Source organism: Lissotriton helveticus, chromosome 11 (assembly GCF_964261635.1).
Source record: "Lissotriton helveticus chromosome 11, aLisHel1.1, whole genome shotgun sequence".
NCBI classification, from domain to species: Eukaryota; Metazoa; Chordata; class Amphibia; order Caudata; family Salamandridae; genus Lissotriton; species Lissotriton helveticus.
Genome location: NC_136072.1, coordinates 588073499 through 588088169, shown reverse-complemented (window position 1 = coordinate 588088169; position 14671 = coordinate 588073499). Strand labels below are relative to the sequence as shown.

At 44.2% G+C, this 14671-nt stretch overlaps 1 protein-coding gene across 1 annotated transcript in view; it reads right to left on the bottom strand.

Annotated features, from left to right (window-relative positions):
* The window catches only part of BMP1 (bone morphogenetic protein 1), a 569977-nt gene that overhangs the window by 409190 nt on the left and 146116 nt on the right, over nucleotides 1-14671 (bottom strand). Inside the window, exon 2 of the mRNA XM_078666375.1 lies at nucleotides 12671-12781. Coding sequence (XP_078522501.1) covers nucleotides 12671-12781 — 111 coding nt within the window. The remainder of the gene's footprint in view (nucleotides 1-12670; nucleotides 12782-14671) is intronic.

Below are 14671 nucleotides of genomic sequence, written 5' to 3'. Positions count from 1 at the left end.
CGGCTTGCTTGAATCCTGATGGTGCAGTGAGCAAGGGACTCATGTCTGAGCATACCCTTCCACACTTGTGGTGGCCAAAATAATTTCAAAAAGGGGGTGGTGATGGACAGAGTATCTGAGTTAATCAGAACACTCCTACCCAGCCAACAGATCAGGGCTTGATCCATCACCGTTTTTTAGCTCACTGCACCATCCCAGTTCAGAAACTGGCTACATGCAAATTAGTCTGTCCCTGGCCCAGTGCATCATGGGAACAGGGCAGACCAAACTACCAAGCCAATTCTTTACTGGAAAGGAAACAAGCTTCCGGGGACCGGTTTCTGGCATTACAGCCGTCTTCGGCCCGGCTTGCTTGAATCCTGATGGTGCAGTGAGCAAGGGACTCATGTCTGAGCATACCCTTCGACACTTGTGGTGGCCAAAATAAGGGACAGACTAATTTGCATATAGCCAGGTTCTGAGCTGGGATGGTGCAGTGAGCTAAAAAACGGTGATGGATCAAGCCCTGATCTTTTGACTGGGTACGAGTGTTCTGTTTAATTCAGATACTCTGTCCATCACCACCCCCACTTTTTGAATTGTTTACAAATGGCGCATCATTCATTGTCGGCAGTAAGTCTCCTTTCAATGTCTATGAATTATGATGAAACAGTTAAAAAGGCCCCTCACAGTGTCAACGGTAAACACTGACGAAGGCAACCCGAAACGCATCTGTTTTGTTGTGAATAAATCAATTTGAAACTCTCCCCGTGAGTGCTTATACTCTTTTCCTGGTGAGGAGATAAGGAGTGAGGAGCGCAAATGTTATGTGGTGCACCACCACAAAGAGCACCCGCCCGAGAGTGACCCGTCTGGTGCAATCTGGAGCGTGATTATATATACATATAAAACAAGTTACTTACATTCGGTACTGCTTTTTCTAGATACACTCTCTGCCTGTGGATTCCTCACCTTTTGAATGACCCCTTGCGCAGCATCCCACAGAGACTTTTTCATAGCTTTCCCACATCTACCCTGTTCTTTCACAGAGAAATTGGTGATTCACTTTTTGAGGGTTGAATTCTGTTCTATTTTTTATTTTCTCGATTTTTAATCACATTATCACTTTTTACTGCATGTGACCTGCTGGAAATAGCCCTTTCTAGGGTGCTTTCCCTACAACTTTTTGCTTTAGTCCCTCCTGGTTTTTCGATATAGGTTCTAGCCTAAGGACTGTGAGCGCTTTTGACGCTGCCATTTAGTGCCACAGCGCTGTGCTTGTCATATACATACTGGTGATTGGTGTATACATGGTTGGCTGATTTGGGCTAGCTGTAAGTCCCTTTTCTAGGGGTGAAACATATACCTATGGCATGTAACGGAAATGCTCCTCTGTGGGCTTGCAGCACAGGTTGTGCCACCCACAGAGGTAGCTCTTCAAACGTGCCAAAGATTTGCCATGGCAGGGCCTGTGTGTGCAAGTTACTGTTGCTCGGCTTGGCATGTAAAGAGCTACTTGCCAAGGTTATGCATGTCTCTCGCAACATCGGAGTACTCTCTGAGGCAAGGGATGCGGTGTCAGGAAGAGGGAGAGCATGTATGCATGTGTGCTACATGCACTGGTAGTAAATGGCAACGGATGGTGTGTTCGGTAAGGTGGGGCCTGCTTCTCGCATTGATTGACATGAGGGATATGTGGAACAGCTATTGAGCTAAACTTCCTATGTGCAGAAGAGTGGCAGTATAGTGTTTGATATCAATGAGTTAGTAATGGGAAATCCTCTCCGGTGGCACAATGTCACCTTGGGAAAGCGGGTATTTCGATGCTCGGTGTGCCCGTTAGCCTGTCTCCACTTCACATGTGGGTGCTGGGGGGACAGCTACATCTGTGCATTACTGATACACAGCCATAAACTAGGGGCTCAAGGAAAACTGTAGACCTCTGACTCTGAGGGATTTTCCTGGGACTGATAAGAGGGGGTGGATTTGGCACCTGCATTCCAAAGGGGCAGGATCATGGCCCCACTAAAGATACGGTTTAAGCCTCCCAGGGTAGATGGGCAGACAGGCAAAATTTAGAGAGAGCCTGTGCATTTCAAAGGTGGCCTTTTGGACTGATCTCAACTTCAAAGGCTATTGTGGTGTACCTACTGGGGCTCTGTCCTCAGCAGTTAGAGACGCTTTTGGGATTGGAACCATATTACGCTGGTTCGACACTGGGACATCAACAAGAGGAACCATTGGGGCAACTGGATTATCCGCAGACTTGTGGTAACCAGGGGCTTGTGCACCAGGGAGGGGACTATCACTTTATAGATTTTGCCTGGATTTTGCACGGGCTGCAGCTAAATGCCAACTGTTGTGGGCCGGCTCTCTAAGCACTCTCTAAGAGGTAGTTGGCTGGCCTCCTGTCCACGAGATCCCAGGGACAGAAAGGATCTCCCCATTTCCATGAGTTTGTAGGGACCGCAAAGGGTGTGGCGAAAATGGGTGGAAGTGATTGTCGTGCAGAGGAGTGTGCTCGTAAAGATCAGTGGCCTACCTGGGGTGCCGTAACATGAGGAGTACGAGGACTGCAGGGGAAGTTTGCTGAGTCTGAGGGACCGAGCCTACAGCCGGAAACCACTTGTAGAATGTGGTATCCAAGAGATGTTGTGGGAAAGTTTGCAGAGTTTGCAGCACCCGAGTTGGAAGCCTAGACTAGCCCCCTGAAGTCAGCACCCGGTGCGGTGGCACCAGTTGCACCACCCTAAAGCTGGCCCTGCGTCCCAGCCAGTCAGAACCAGTAGGTCTAACATTTTGTGATCAGCGGCGAGGATAGGACTTGGTTTGGCACAAGCCCTAGCAACACAGTGTTTTGCTATGGCTGTGGTGTGCAATATTACTTTCTTGCCTTGTTACTTTTTTCTGTGGTTTGCCATTTAGTTTGGAAACCTTTCTGTACCCACAACAGTCATGTCTAAGTCTGGAAAACCAGCAGGGGTACTTGCTGTGAGGGAGTTTGGACATGATGAATGGGGAACCAGGGAGGTGACCTCGCTCAGGAGACTGCACAGACCTGTAATGTTCTTTTAAAGGCCGCTGGAGAAAGGGGGAGCTGCAAAAGTCATTGAGGATCTGGCTGGAGGCCAGGAGTGCCGCTGGAGATTCAGAGGAGAATTATGTTGTGAATAATGAGGGACAGGGGCTGCCTTTTGATGCTGTCCAGAATCAGGAGCTGCAGGAATGGGGAGTGGTGCCCTCTTGGGCAGGGAGGAGTGTCGCCTCTACGTGTCAGTCTTCCAAGGAACTGAGGGACAGGCTGGGAGAAAGGGGGCTCGAGGTGGAGCCCAGGATATTCCAATGGGAACGTAGAAGGGCAAGGGCAGAGAGAAAGTGTGTGACGAAGGCGAAGAAGGGGGTGCTTGCTCCAGGGTGGAGAACAACAGGAAAGATTCACAAGCAAAGGGGACTAGGTCCGGCCGAGGTGGTGGTAGTATGCCCTCTTGGTCCAGTGTGGTGGATGGAAAGGCACTAGGGAAGGGACATAAAGTGAGTCACTTTGGTAGTCCATTACAGAATGTGGGGGAGGTACAGATAAGAATGGCAATTCCGAGTCGTGTTGGGGGGTCCCCTGTCCGTCCTCGGAGGAGGAGTGAGTGTAGGGTTGGACAGAGGTCCAGGAAGGCTCTTACTCCAGGGTAGGGTGTATTCCCAGAGGGAGTACCCGGGGAGGAACAAGGGCAGACCCTGGATGTCATCCACAGAAAGGTGTTCTCTGGTGGAGGAAGAGCATGGGGGGATGGCTGGCACATGCATTCCCCCCGGTTCAGGAATCATGAGTTATACCTCCTCAACGGGGGTGTGTGGAACTTCTGAAATGGGGGCAAGAGGCAAAAGAACTCGCCCCTGGCCCCTGTCTAGACTGAGGGTCCCAAACCTGAGCTGGATGACTAGGCTCTGGAGACCATTCCTGACCTGGTGAGAGTGGGAGCAGATAACGGGTCCAGTGCACCCAGGATTATCAACCCCCCCTCCTCTGGTAAACCACCCAGGACGGAGGGCTTGGGGTAGACAGAGATTTGGTTCTTGCTGGTTTTATTACTGGTGAACTAGGATTGCCTGGGGTGAGGCCAGGAGTCAGACCTCGGAGCCAACAGGGGCACTGGGTTAATCCTGGGGGGGTTCCCAGGGAAGGCTTAGTGTGCCCTGAGAGTAGGTGGAACGGATCCGATGAGGTTCCGGGGCGCAGAGGACTGGCTGTTTACAGTGGGGGAGGTGGGTCATTGTCCAGTGTCTATCGCTTGATGCAAGGAAGTTTACCTAGGTATTGATTAAATTACCCTGGCTTTCGACTGGGAGGGGGTGGTGTTGGAAATTACCCTTTCTAGGGTGCTTTCCCTCAACTTTTTGCTATTGTCCCTCCTGGTTTTCCACTGATGTATGTGCTAGCTTTAGGATTTTGAGCGCCATTGACACTGTCATTCAGTGCAAAAGCGCAGTGCTTGTCATATACATACTGGTGATTGGTGTATACATGGTTGGCTGATTTAGGTTGGCTGTAAGTCCCTGGCCTAGGGGTAAGAAATATACCTAGGTCATGTAACTCAAATGCTCCTCTGTGGGCCTCCAGCACATGCTGTGCCACCCACAGAGGTAGCTCTTCAAACGTGCCACAGGTTTGCCATGGCGTGGCCTGTGTGTGCAGGTTACTGTTGCTCGGCTTGGCATGTAAAGAGCTACTTGCCAAGGTTCTGCATGTCTCTCGCTACATTGGAGTACTCTCTGAGGCAAGGGTGGGGTGTCGAGAAGAGGTAGGGCATGTACGCATGTGCGCTACATGCACTGGTAGTGAATGGCTCAGATTGTGAGTTCGGTACAGTGGGGCCTGCTTCTCGCATTGATTGACACGAAGGATCTGTGTTAAAGGCTATTGAACTGTATTTCCTACATGCAGAAGAATGGCAATACAGTGTTTGATATTGATGAGTTAGTAATGGCAAATCCTCTATGGTGGTGTAAGTGGATTCAACATTACTAATGTGGAAATAACACTTTTGGGAAAGTGGGTATTATGATGCTCGGGGCTCTGTGTGCCTGTCAGCCTGTCTCCACTTCACATCTGGATGCTGGGCAGACAGCTACATCCCGGCACTCCTGATACACTGCTATAAACTAGGGGTTCAAGGGAAACTGCAGACCTCAGACTCAGAGGGGCCTTTCTGGGATGGATAAGAGAGGGTGGAATTGACACCTGCATTCCAAAGAGGCAGGATCCTGGCCCCACTAAAGATACTGATCAAGCCTCCCAGAGTAGGATGGCTGACAGGACAACATTTAGAGAGGGCCTGTGCATTTCAAAGGTGGCCTTTTGAACTGATCTCATCTTCAAAGACCATTGTGTGTATACCTACTGGGGTTCTGTCCTCAGGAGTTAGATGCGCTTTGGGGTTTGACCCATACTACGCTTGTTCAACGCTGGGACATCAACATGAGGAACCTTTTGGGGCAGAAGGGACTGCAATTGGATTATCAAAATACTTGGGGAGGCCTGGTGCTTGTTGTGCTCCAAAGAGGGGATTATTACTTAGTGGATTTTGCCTGGATGTTGCTGGCCGGTCGTCACCCAGGTCCCTAAGCACACTCCATTTCCACGAGATCGTAAGGATGGCGCAGTGTGCGGCGGAAATGGGTGAAGAGATAGTCAGTTGGGACAGGACCCATCCTGACGTATGCAGAAATCACACTGTGCAGAGGGCTGTGCTCCTAAAGATCATCGGCCCACCTGGGGTGCCTTAATGTGATGAGCTTGAGGAGTGCGGGTGAAGTTTGCCAGGTCCAAGGGATGCAAGCTTATAACTGGAAATCTGTGCTAGCGTGTGATGTCTGAGGGGTGTTGGAGTATGCGGGACCTGAGCTGGAAGCCTAGACTGTCTCCAACCTCCAGATCGGGAGGATGAAAGGGCCTGACATCATGGCCTCCATCTGAGGTCACCTGTTCCCTCTCCCCAGACCCATGCCACATGGTGCTCTGCTGTTGAGAACATCGTGACTGGACCCAAGGGTCTTGTTGTGCCATGTGGCCATCCACAGCTGGCTGCCTGGAGCAACTGCAGCCCGCACCTCCCCTGGAGCGGAAACATTTCTCCAATTTGGAAGCGTGCCAGCTTCCGGTGTCATAGTCTTTTGCCTATGGGGGAAGATAACGATCCCACACTCAAAGGTGCCACTGGGTGCTTGAAGTACTAATCTGGATGGACGAAAACACATAACTGTTTCCTTTCGCTTTAGGTGTTCCCTACAATCTAATCAAAGTGTTGCGGGCCGGTGCACTTGCTTTATTGGCTAGGGTAGTTTGTGTGGCTATGGGGCTGGGTCACGAGACAAAGTCTAACCATTACACCTGTATGGGGTATGTGATATTAGGAATGTCGTGTTTCATGGTAATGTGTTAGTAGGGGAGTGGAACACATATGTTTGTCACTTTTGATATGGGAAGGATTGCTTGGATCATGAACACCTCGGGGAAATATGCACATTGGTTTATGTTTCTTACGAGGCTGAGGGGATAATGGGACAAGTGAATACCTATGACTAGTGCATATATGTTCATGCAGTTCTGCTGCTAGTGGAAGAGTTTAATAATTGCATATAACCGTAAAGTATATATCCCAAGTGTTTTATTCATATGGTGGTGAGTCTTTTTGTAGGGTACTTAGTGTGTTGCGTGGGGTGGTGTTGTGACAACACTTTAAACTTTGACCCTGAGGATAAGCCTGACTGCTCTGTGCCAATCTAGGACAGTGGATTCTGTCTGGTTTTGATGCCATACCGGAGGAGCTGCTATTGCCCTTACCTACCCTTAGACCCTAAAAATGCCCTTACCATTCAATACCCTTTTCCACCCAAGAACCCTAAAAACGCCATTGCCCTAACTCATACATACACACATATATATATATAGTTCAAGTTTCAAGTTTCTCCCCGCGAGTGTGGCTGTGTCTTTACACGCGAGCGTATATATATATATATATATATATATATATATATATATATATATATATATATATATATATATATATAGTAGTAAAATATGCTGAGAAGGATCGCCTAAAATTACAAGATGAAATAGACACTTTGAACTCTGTATTGGCTGAAATGGGACAAAGCGACGAAATAAGCAAACTCAAAGATGAAATGATGAAAAGGTTAAAGAAGGAGGAAGATATCATTAGAGAAAGAAAGGCATTCAAATTTCATAGAGACCCATGGACTATGAATGTGGTTGCATTTTTACTTTTGCGAGGAAATTTGATTCCATTAAGGCCTCCAAATAAGGCATACCTTTGGGGAAAAAAATCGAACAAGACAAGTGGAGGAGCCCAAGCAGATGCAGCATCTACCTCTGATCTCAGTTCCTCAATGGAAAGCGAGACGGAACAAGATCCTAGAAGTAATGGAGCACAAACAAATACCAATAAAAATATCTCTGGTAGAAGAAGTAGAATTGTTATGTTGGGAGCACAGGCAAAAGCTGCGCCCTAGAAATCAAATGAAACCGCAACTAAAAAAATCAACCATCAAACGCATGGAGAGGAGAGGAGCCAAATACAAGTGCACCCAAAAAACAAGGACAATCAAAACGCCGGAATTGGAGACGACAGCATCAACAACAGCGCCTACAGTAATCAATTTGGCAAACATAGATTTGACCAAGGCGGAGGAGCAACTATTATCACTAGGACTGTCATTTTGTCCGGAAAGCTCATTTAATTATGTCACTACTCGTATGGATATTTACAGGAGTATACGATAACTAAAACTCAAGAAATACTTCATACAACAAAATAAATCCTCTGAGATAAACATAACTGAACTTCAAGAGTTTCCAGCACAACTGTCTTCTCCCCCCCCATGGCCTAACATCTTCTGATTTGCCAACGTTTCAAACAATGCAGGAATTGTTGGTGGAAAATATGACTACCACACAATTTGAAGAACGCAATGTATCTCTCAACAAGACAAAAGATCAAAGCAAGGAAGTAACACCTTTCAAACCTAACTCCAACTTCAAGCCAATCATGCCTCGTGACGCCATATTTCAAGAGCAAGCAGTGAATAATATCAAGAAATTGAATCATAAAGTACAGAGGTCAATAAGAACAAAGGAAAACAAAATGGACATTCAATATCGCTCACTGATGAAGAAACTCAGATCCAATCTGGAGTTGGTTATTCGCAATTCCGATAAGGGAGGAAATTTAGTTTGGGGAACAAAATGGACTACAGTACAGAGGCAATGAAACAGCTCCAGGACAGGCATTGTTATCGTAAAAGTGATCGAATAGTGCTCAAGACCACATACAATACATACAGAATGAAACGGATAGCTTGGACAAATGCTGGTTTACTCATGCAACAGGAATATCTGTATTCAAGAAATGACTATCCAGTAACACCTATTATGTATTTTATTCCCAAGTTACATAAAAATCCTGCCACACCACCGGGAAGACCGAGTATCTCGGCAAGAAACAGCCTACTGGAACATACCTCTATTTATGTGGACTATTTCCTTCAAGATTATGTCCAACAGTTACCCTCATACATCCGAGATACTGGGGACTTTTTATCAAAAATCCAGAAGTGTGAGTGGTATAATGACTATCTTTTAATTCCGTTGGATGTTTCCTCACAGTACACGTCTATAAATCACCAAGATGGTATGGGGGCTTTAACTTATTATTTGGATCAAAGACCAGCTGAGTTTTCTCATCATAGAATGCTTAAAGACATGGTTGAATTCTGTTGAAAGAATAACATATTTATCTTTCAGAATGTTCTATACCAGCAGTTAAGAGGCGTTGCTATGGGGCCAGATTCTCCCCCAGCTATGCCTGTCTCCACATGGGATGGTGGGAGGAGCTGGTCCTTCACAAAGAACATGAGAGAGCAGTCACCCATAACATCAAGGTTTGGCTGAGATATATAGATGATCTTTTCATCATCTGGCAGGGTACCCGGCCAGAGGCGGAAAGATTCATTGAAAATCTCAACACAAAAAATCTCAATTTAGAGTTCACTGCCACCACAAGCAACCAAGAGGTTAACTTTCTTGATGTCCAGGTCTATATTAAGGAAGGCAAGATAGCCACCAGGTTACATCGCAGAAAAACAGCTGGTAATGCTGTCCTACATGCCAGGAGCGCTCACCCACAACACCTGAAATGAAGTATACCGTATGGCGAGATGCTCCAGCTAAGACGCATTTGCAGCAATGACGATGATCTACAGACAGCCCAACTAGCTAGCCAGAAAAGGTTTCTTGAAAGGGGCTATGCTAAAAGCATAATTTCAACTGCTATAAATAAAAGCAATGCCATAAAAAGAGAAACCTTACTAACATCTAAGTCTAGGACATATGAAACAAGATCCAGCAGATTATTAACACAACAAGATAATTTGGATAATTTAGAAACTTTCCGATTTATCATTGGCTACAGCAAACAGGCGAGGGACATCAATAACATCATTAGGAAAAATTGGCCTCTTGTTTTGAGTGATCCGATAATAGGTCACTTGCTACCCACCAGGGCAGCAATTACCTACAGCAAAGCACCATCAATGAGGGACAAGTTAATCCACACTGATCCTTGGAATAACACCAAATCCACCTGGTTATCCCAACGAAGGGGCTTTTTTAAGTGCCGGGTCTGTAAGGCATGTAACCTTGGGGTTAATAAATCCTCATATAAAACACCCTTTAGTGATGATGAGAAACCCATCCACAGAACCCTTACTTGCAAGTCAGAATTTTTGGTCCATGTGCTGGAGTGTCATTGTGGTCTTAAATATGTTGGAAGTACTATACTTCAGGGCCACAAGAGGATTCTCCAGCACATAGGGCCATCATGAATAATGACCAAGCCTACCCAGTGGCACTTCATTTTAAGGATTCCCACAATGGGGATCCTAAAGACCTTACATATTTTCTATTTGACTCTGTGCCACTAAACAAACAACCGCACAGAGCCCCCTCTTATTACCATCACAGTAAATGTTATAGGTTTTAGCTTTGTTTCACATTGGTGAATTGCACATAGAACATTATGCATTTTATTTCTTTGCACGTGCACTTTTTCAAATAACGCATTGGTATAGCCAATATTGCACTAAAGGGCACTGACAAATTAACAATATAATTATGGGTAACAAATGTTTAAACCTTACAAAGAAATTCAACAAATATGGATATGGCTTTTAAAGTTGGGTACCACTATGATTTTTATCAAATGACTACAATAAGATTTAAAGTACAAAAACCCTTAGTGGTGATTTTAGGTATTTAAACCTGGATGTCTTTTTGTACCAATTATGCTGCTTGATATAATTATAATTTTTAAGAAAAGCTTCCTTTCTTTTTTTAAAAGCATTATTTAATAAAGCCTCACATTATTCGATGTAAAATGGAACTCTTTTGAAAACATTCGATGGAGGGGGATGACCCGCTTTCTACATGTTCCAGCCAGCAAGGATTTCCGTGGCTATTGGGAAACATGTGAAAGAAAAGGAGATGAGAGAGGTGAGACCCTCTTTCTGGAAACTCTGCGCTACAAGCAAAATACTGAAGCACCGCAGCACGATTAAAGGCACTTGGCAGCTGTTATTACTTTTCAGTTTGCGCCTTCAAAATATGGCATTAATATTCGGGACATAGGTTATAAAAACACGCTATCGCGGAGAGCCCCCGCCGCGGAAGTGCGGCTCCTGTGCCATTACTCTCAAATGTCACGAGAGGAATAACGTGATGGTTTCTACAGTAAAGGAAAGCGCAGTTATCACCTTGTGTATCCCGAGCAACCCACTAAGGGATTTTAAAGCATCTGGAGGAGAAAGTGGCAGTGAGTACCTACTATAGGATTGCCTCATTGAACTACCAACTACAAGTACTATACTGCATAGCGGCGAAACAAAGAGGCGGGACTTAAGAACTATAAATTGAAAGATCTCACTGCCTCTCCCCATTGGCCATTTTCCCGGATGAAGGGCGTGGTGACGCCCGAAACGCGTTGGAACTCTAATGGCTATCTCTGCTCGAGCCAGTCAAGATTTTAATGTGCTGTTGAAGAAACTGATTTAAATACACGTTTTGTGAGGGCCCCCAAGCATCTGGTGCTTCTTTTTTTGGATATATATACACACACACACACATTATATATATATATATATATATATATATATATATATATATATATATATATATATATATATATACATATACATATACATATATATTTATTTATATTTATACACTTATGCTTGGTAAAGGATGCTTGTTAAAGGCATTGCGTGGTAAATGCTGCATTGTAAAGGCTTATTCCCTTCCAGATCCTGTCACGTTTTAAAAGGTTGTCTGGAGAAGGGCCCCCTAAACAATATGAGATATGTCCCATCTCTCTGGTCCCTTTCTCCTTCTAAAAGGTTAAGGGAAGGACGTTAATTTGCCATTAACATTTGGGGTGCAAAAGAAGGGTTTTGTGCTAGTACCAAGTTTTTAATTGAGGGCTCCTTGTCTTCCGTTTTCCCTCTAAGCTCCTTTTTGAAAGTAAATTCCAGGACTTACTTGTCAGCTGGATAATCCCTGTGTAAACAGCAGGTTTCTTAGGATGCTAGTATTAGGCCCTTACCTATTCGGGGATCACATTGTCAGCCTCTTTCAGCAGCGGAGCACTGCAGCTGCAATAGGTTTAGGGGGATGGAAACCAGCCAGGCAAAGAAAAGATCAACCAAAAAACTAAATCTTCGTCCAGAATGTAAATTTACCACAGCGTTGTGGTCATCCATACAAGGGTCTAGCAAGAAGCAGGAGACACAAGGCAGGCAAAACAATGCAGTGCACTTAAGGAACCAGCACACTAAGAGCCTTCCTTATTTAAGAGCCTTTGGCCCTGAACCGTGACTTCCAGTACGGTAGCCCACCGTGTCATGAAGAACTGTGGACTCGTCCATTGGTCCCAAGCAACAACATGTATTTCAACTCCCAATACTCTGCATGACACTATTAACATCGGTTTCTCCTCAATTTAAGTTTAGGTGTCATACAGCTCTCCCCACTACAATGCCAACAAAACCAAAAATCCTCTTCTTCCGCTCTTCATCCCCTATATCTGTCCCTTACCCATATCAGTGTCATGCTGTACGGTTACAATTTAAACACAAGCTTTTTCTCTGTGATGTCCGCACTGTTAAAATTAACATGCAGCTATTTGAAACAGGGTATAGAATACAAAAGTTATATCCAACAAAACCTTTTCATATTAAGTAACATCATTCAACCCCAGTAAGACATACAGATCCTCAAGGCTCCATGTTATCGAGGCCATTGTTACAGTAGCTGTTCAATCTCTGGGGTCTGGTCACACAGTCCTCCTCCTCCTCCTCCTCCTCCTCCTTACATAGTGCGGCTATTCAGGGATACTAGTTGACAATATTGCAAGCAGTTTGTATCAGGTTACATAAAAGGTTCCTTTTGAAAATGGCCTCAAGATCTGAAAATGTCCTGTCTCATAACTGCGTTTAATAGCATTTGCCATCTAATGAAGCAGCATAGTGAATTTTCTTGCTGCTTGCCTGGTCATGTTTGGTGCCAATGAGAAAGCAATTTACACATTTTCCAGCAGTAATGTGGTATAAGGCAAAGGAGAGGATTTACCTGATGAATTGCTGGTGATCTGGGTGGTTTGTTGCTTCAAGTCTATGATGTGATTGACATTCAACATCTTGAGATCTTCCTCATCTAATGCTATGTCTCCCCAAAAGGCAACTGCAAAAACAAGAGAATAGACAATGTCAAGATGGCTCCAATATTCCTTTAACACAACATAAAAACAGAGCAATGACTTCAACACGTTGAAGCATAGTTTTTTTGAAGATGGATTCTCCGTTATCAGGCTGTCTAGAAAGTATTGTATTGAACTGTTTAATCTGTCCAGAGCTGCCAATGGTATGAAATTGTGAGACGATGTCTGTGATTTTGGAGGAGGTGGGGCGATGAAATGTTTTCACATGGGAGGGAGTGGTTTGGGGGGGGAGGGAGGGGGTCATCATTAAACTGTTTGAAGACAACTCAGCTAAGGTCTGATTTTAGAGGTTCAGAGTATCACGTTTTGCATATGCAACTGCTAATTGAGGACTTCAAAAGACATCATGAAGATATTGGTGGTGAATCAACGATAGCAAAAGAAAACTACTGTTGCTACCAGCCACCCATACATCCAGTATAGGCCTTTTATTTAAGCACTTAATCACTCTCCTAGTGTATTTCCATTGCCTACCTAGCACAGCAACCAATTGCATCCATCCCAGTCCTCACCCACTCTGCATAGTTGCAACTGCTGTTGTTTAGTTAGTGCAGGCCCAGCCATTCTCATTAGAGCTGGTAGAGGAAAAATTGTTTGGTCCTCCTCAGAGAAAGCTGTAAGTGTAGCGCAAAGTATTAGATTCAGAAAAAAAGGCTGCATGTGAATAAGGGTGCCTTCCTGAACGAGTTCAAGGACTTAAACTTAAGTGATGTGATTCCTGGCACCCATACTGGAACAGTGCCAGGACAGGTGCACTAAACACAATCTTGTAAATGTATCCAATTACAATAAAAACTGAAAATAACGGACTGGGTTGGAAAAACTATTAGGCCAGGAAATAATTTACAGTTGATAACTTAAAAGTGTTTTTCTTTGTTTCTATTCCAGCTGCGGATTATGGACCATGAAGTTATGCATCATACAGTTATCTTCCCCAACTTTATCCCTGTAGAAATTAGGACTTTAGAGAGCGGCTTACGTTTTGTTCTTTCACGTTTTTGTAGATTTGAGATTGAAAGAGATGTTAAGACTTTCTTTACAACGATTAGATTTATAAAACGATTTGAAGACAAAGATCTCCCTGAAACAAAGAAAATATATTTTTGCGCATAAAACCTTTTTAGTGGGGAGAACAAATTTGTATGACCTGGGTTTTATTAATATCCTCTTTATCCAAGAGACGGAGACAACTTGAGATTTAATTGATCCTATGCTCTGCTGTATGTGCAAAAAATATTGTATATGTTTATTAAATTTTTATGTTTGTGTTTAGGCATGTTCTTAATTTGCTTATTTGTAAATAATCCGAAGTAAATTTGTGTGATTTCCCAGCAATTGTCGTGAAGAGAGTGGTCAACAACAAGATATACTGCCGAAATGTCTCGACGAATAGTGAGAACTGACTTCTCTCCTCATATTGTCTGTTTGAAATATAGAATTATGAACTATCCACCTTTTAACGATGAGAAATGACATGGGTTAATAAACTGACAGGCAGTATGTTTGTTTTTTAATCTTCTATATATTTTTACATGTGTGTATTGTAATATACGTCCTTTTGATGGATAATACATTGTATATTTTTGTATATCTATTATGTTTGTTAGTTCTTTGCAGAGCTGTCTCAATAGTTGGATTTTATTATTTAGTCTTATGAGAACCATGGAGAGTTTTGTTTCTGGTCGTTCAGACTTGGTTCTCAGGAGAGTCTCTTAATAGTGTTTATTAGATTGCCAAATGAGCACCATCAACTAGTAGAAGGTAATTATTCTGTGGTGCGTTTTGGAGCACATTGCCCTAAAGAAATTAATAAGGCTTGGTGCGCTACGGTTCTGTATGTGACAGAGCAAATT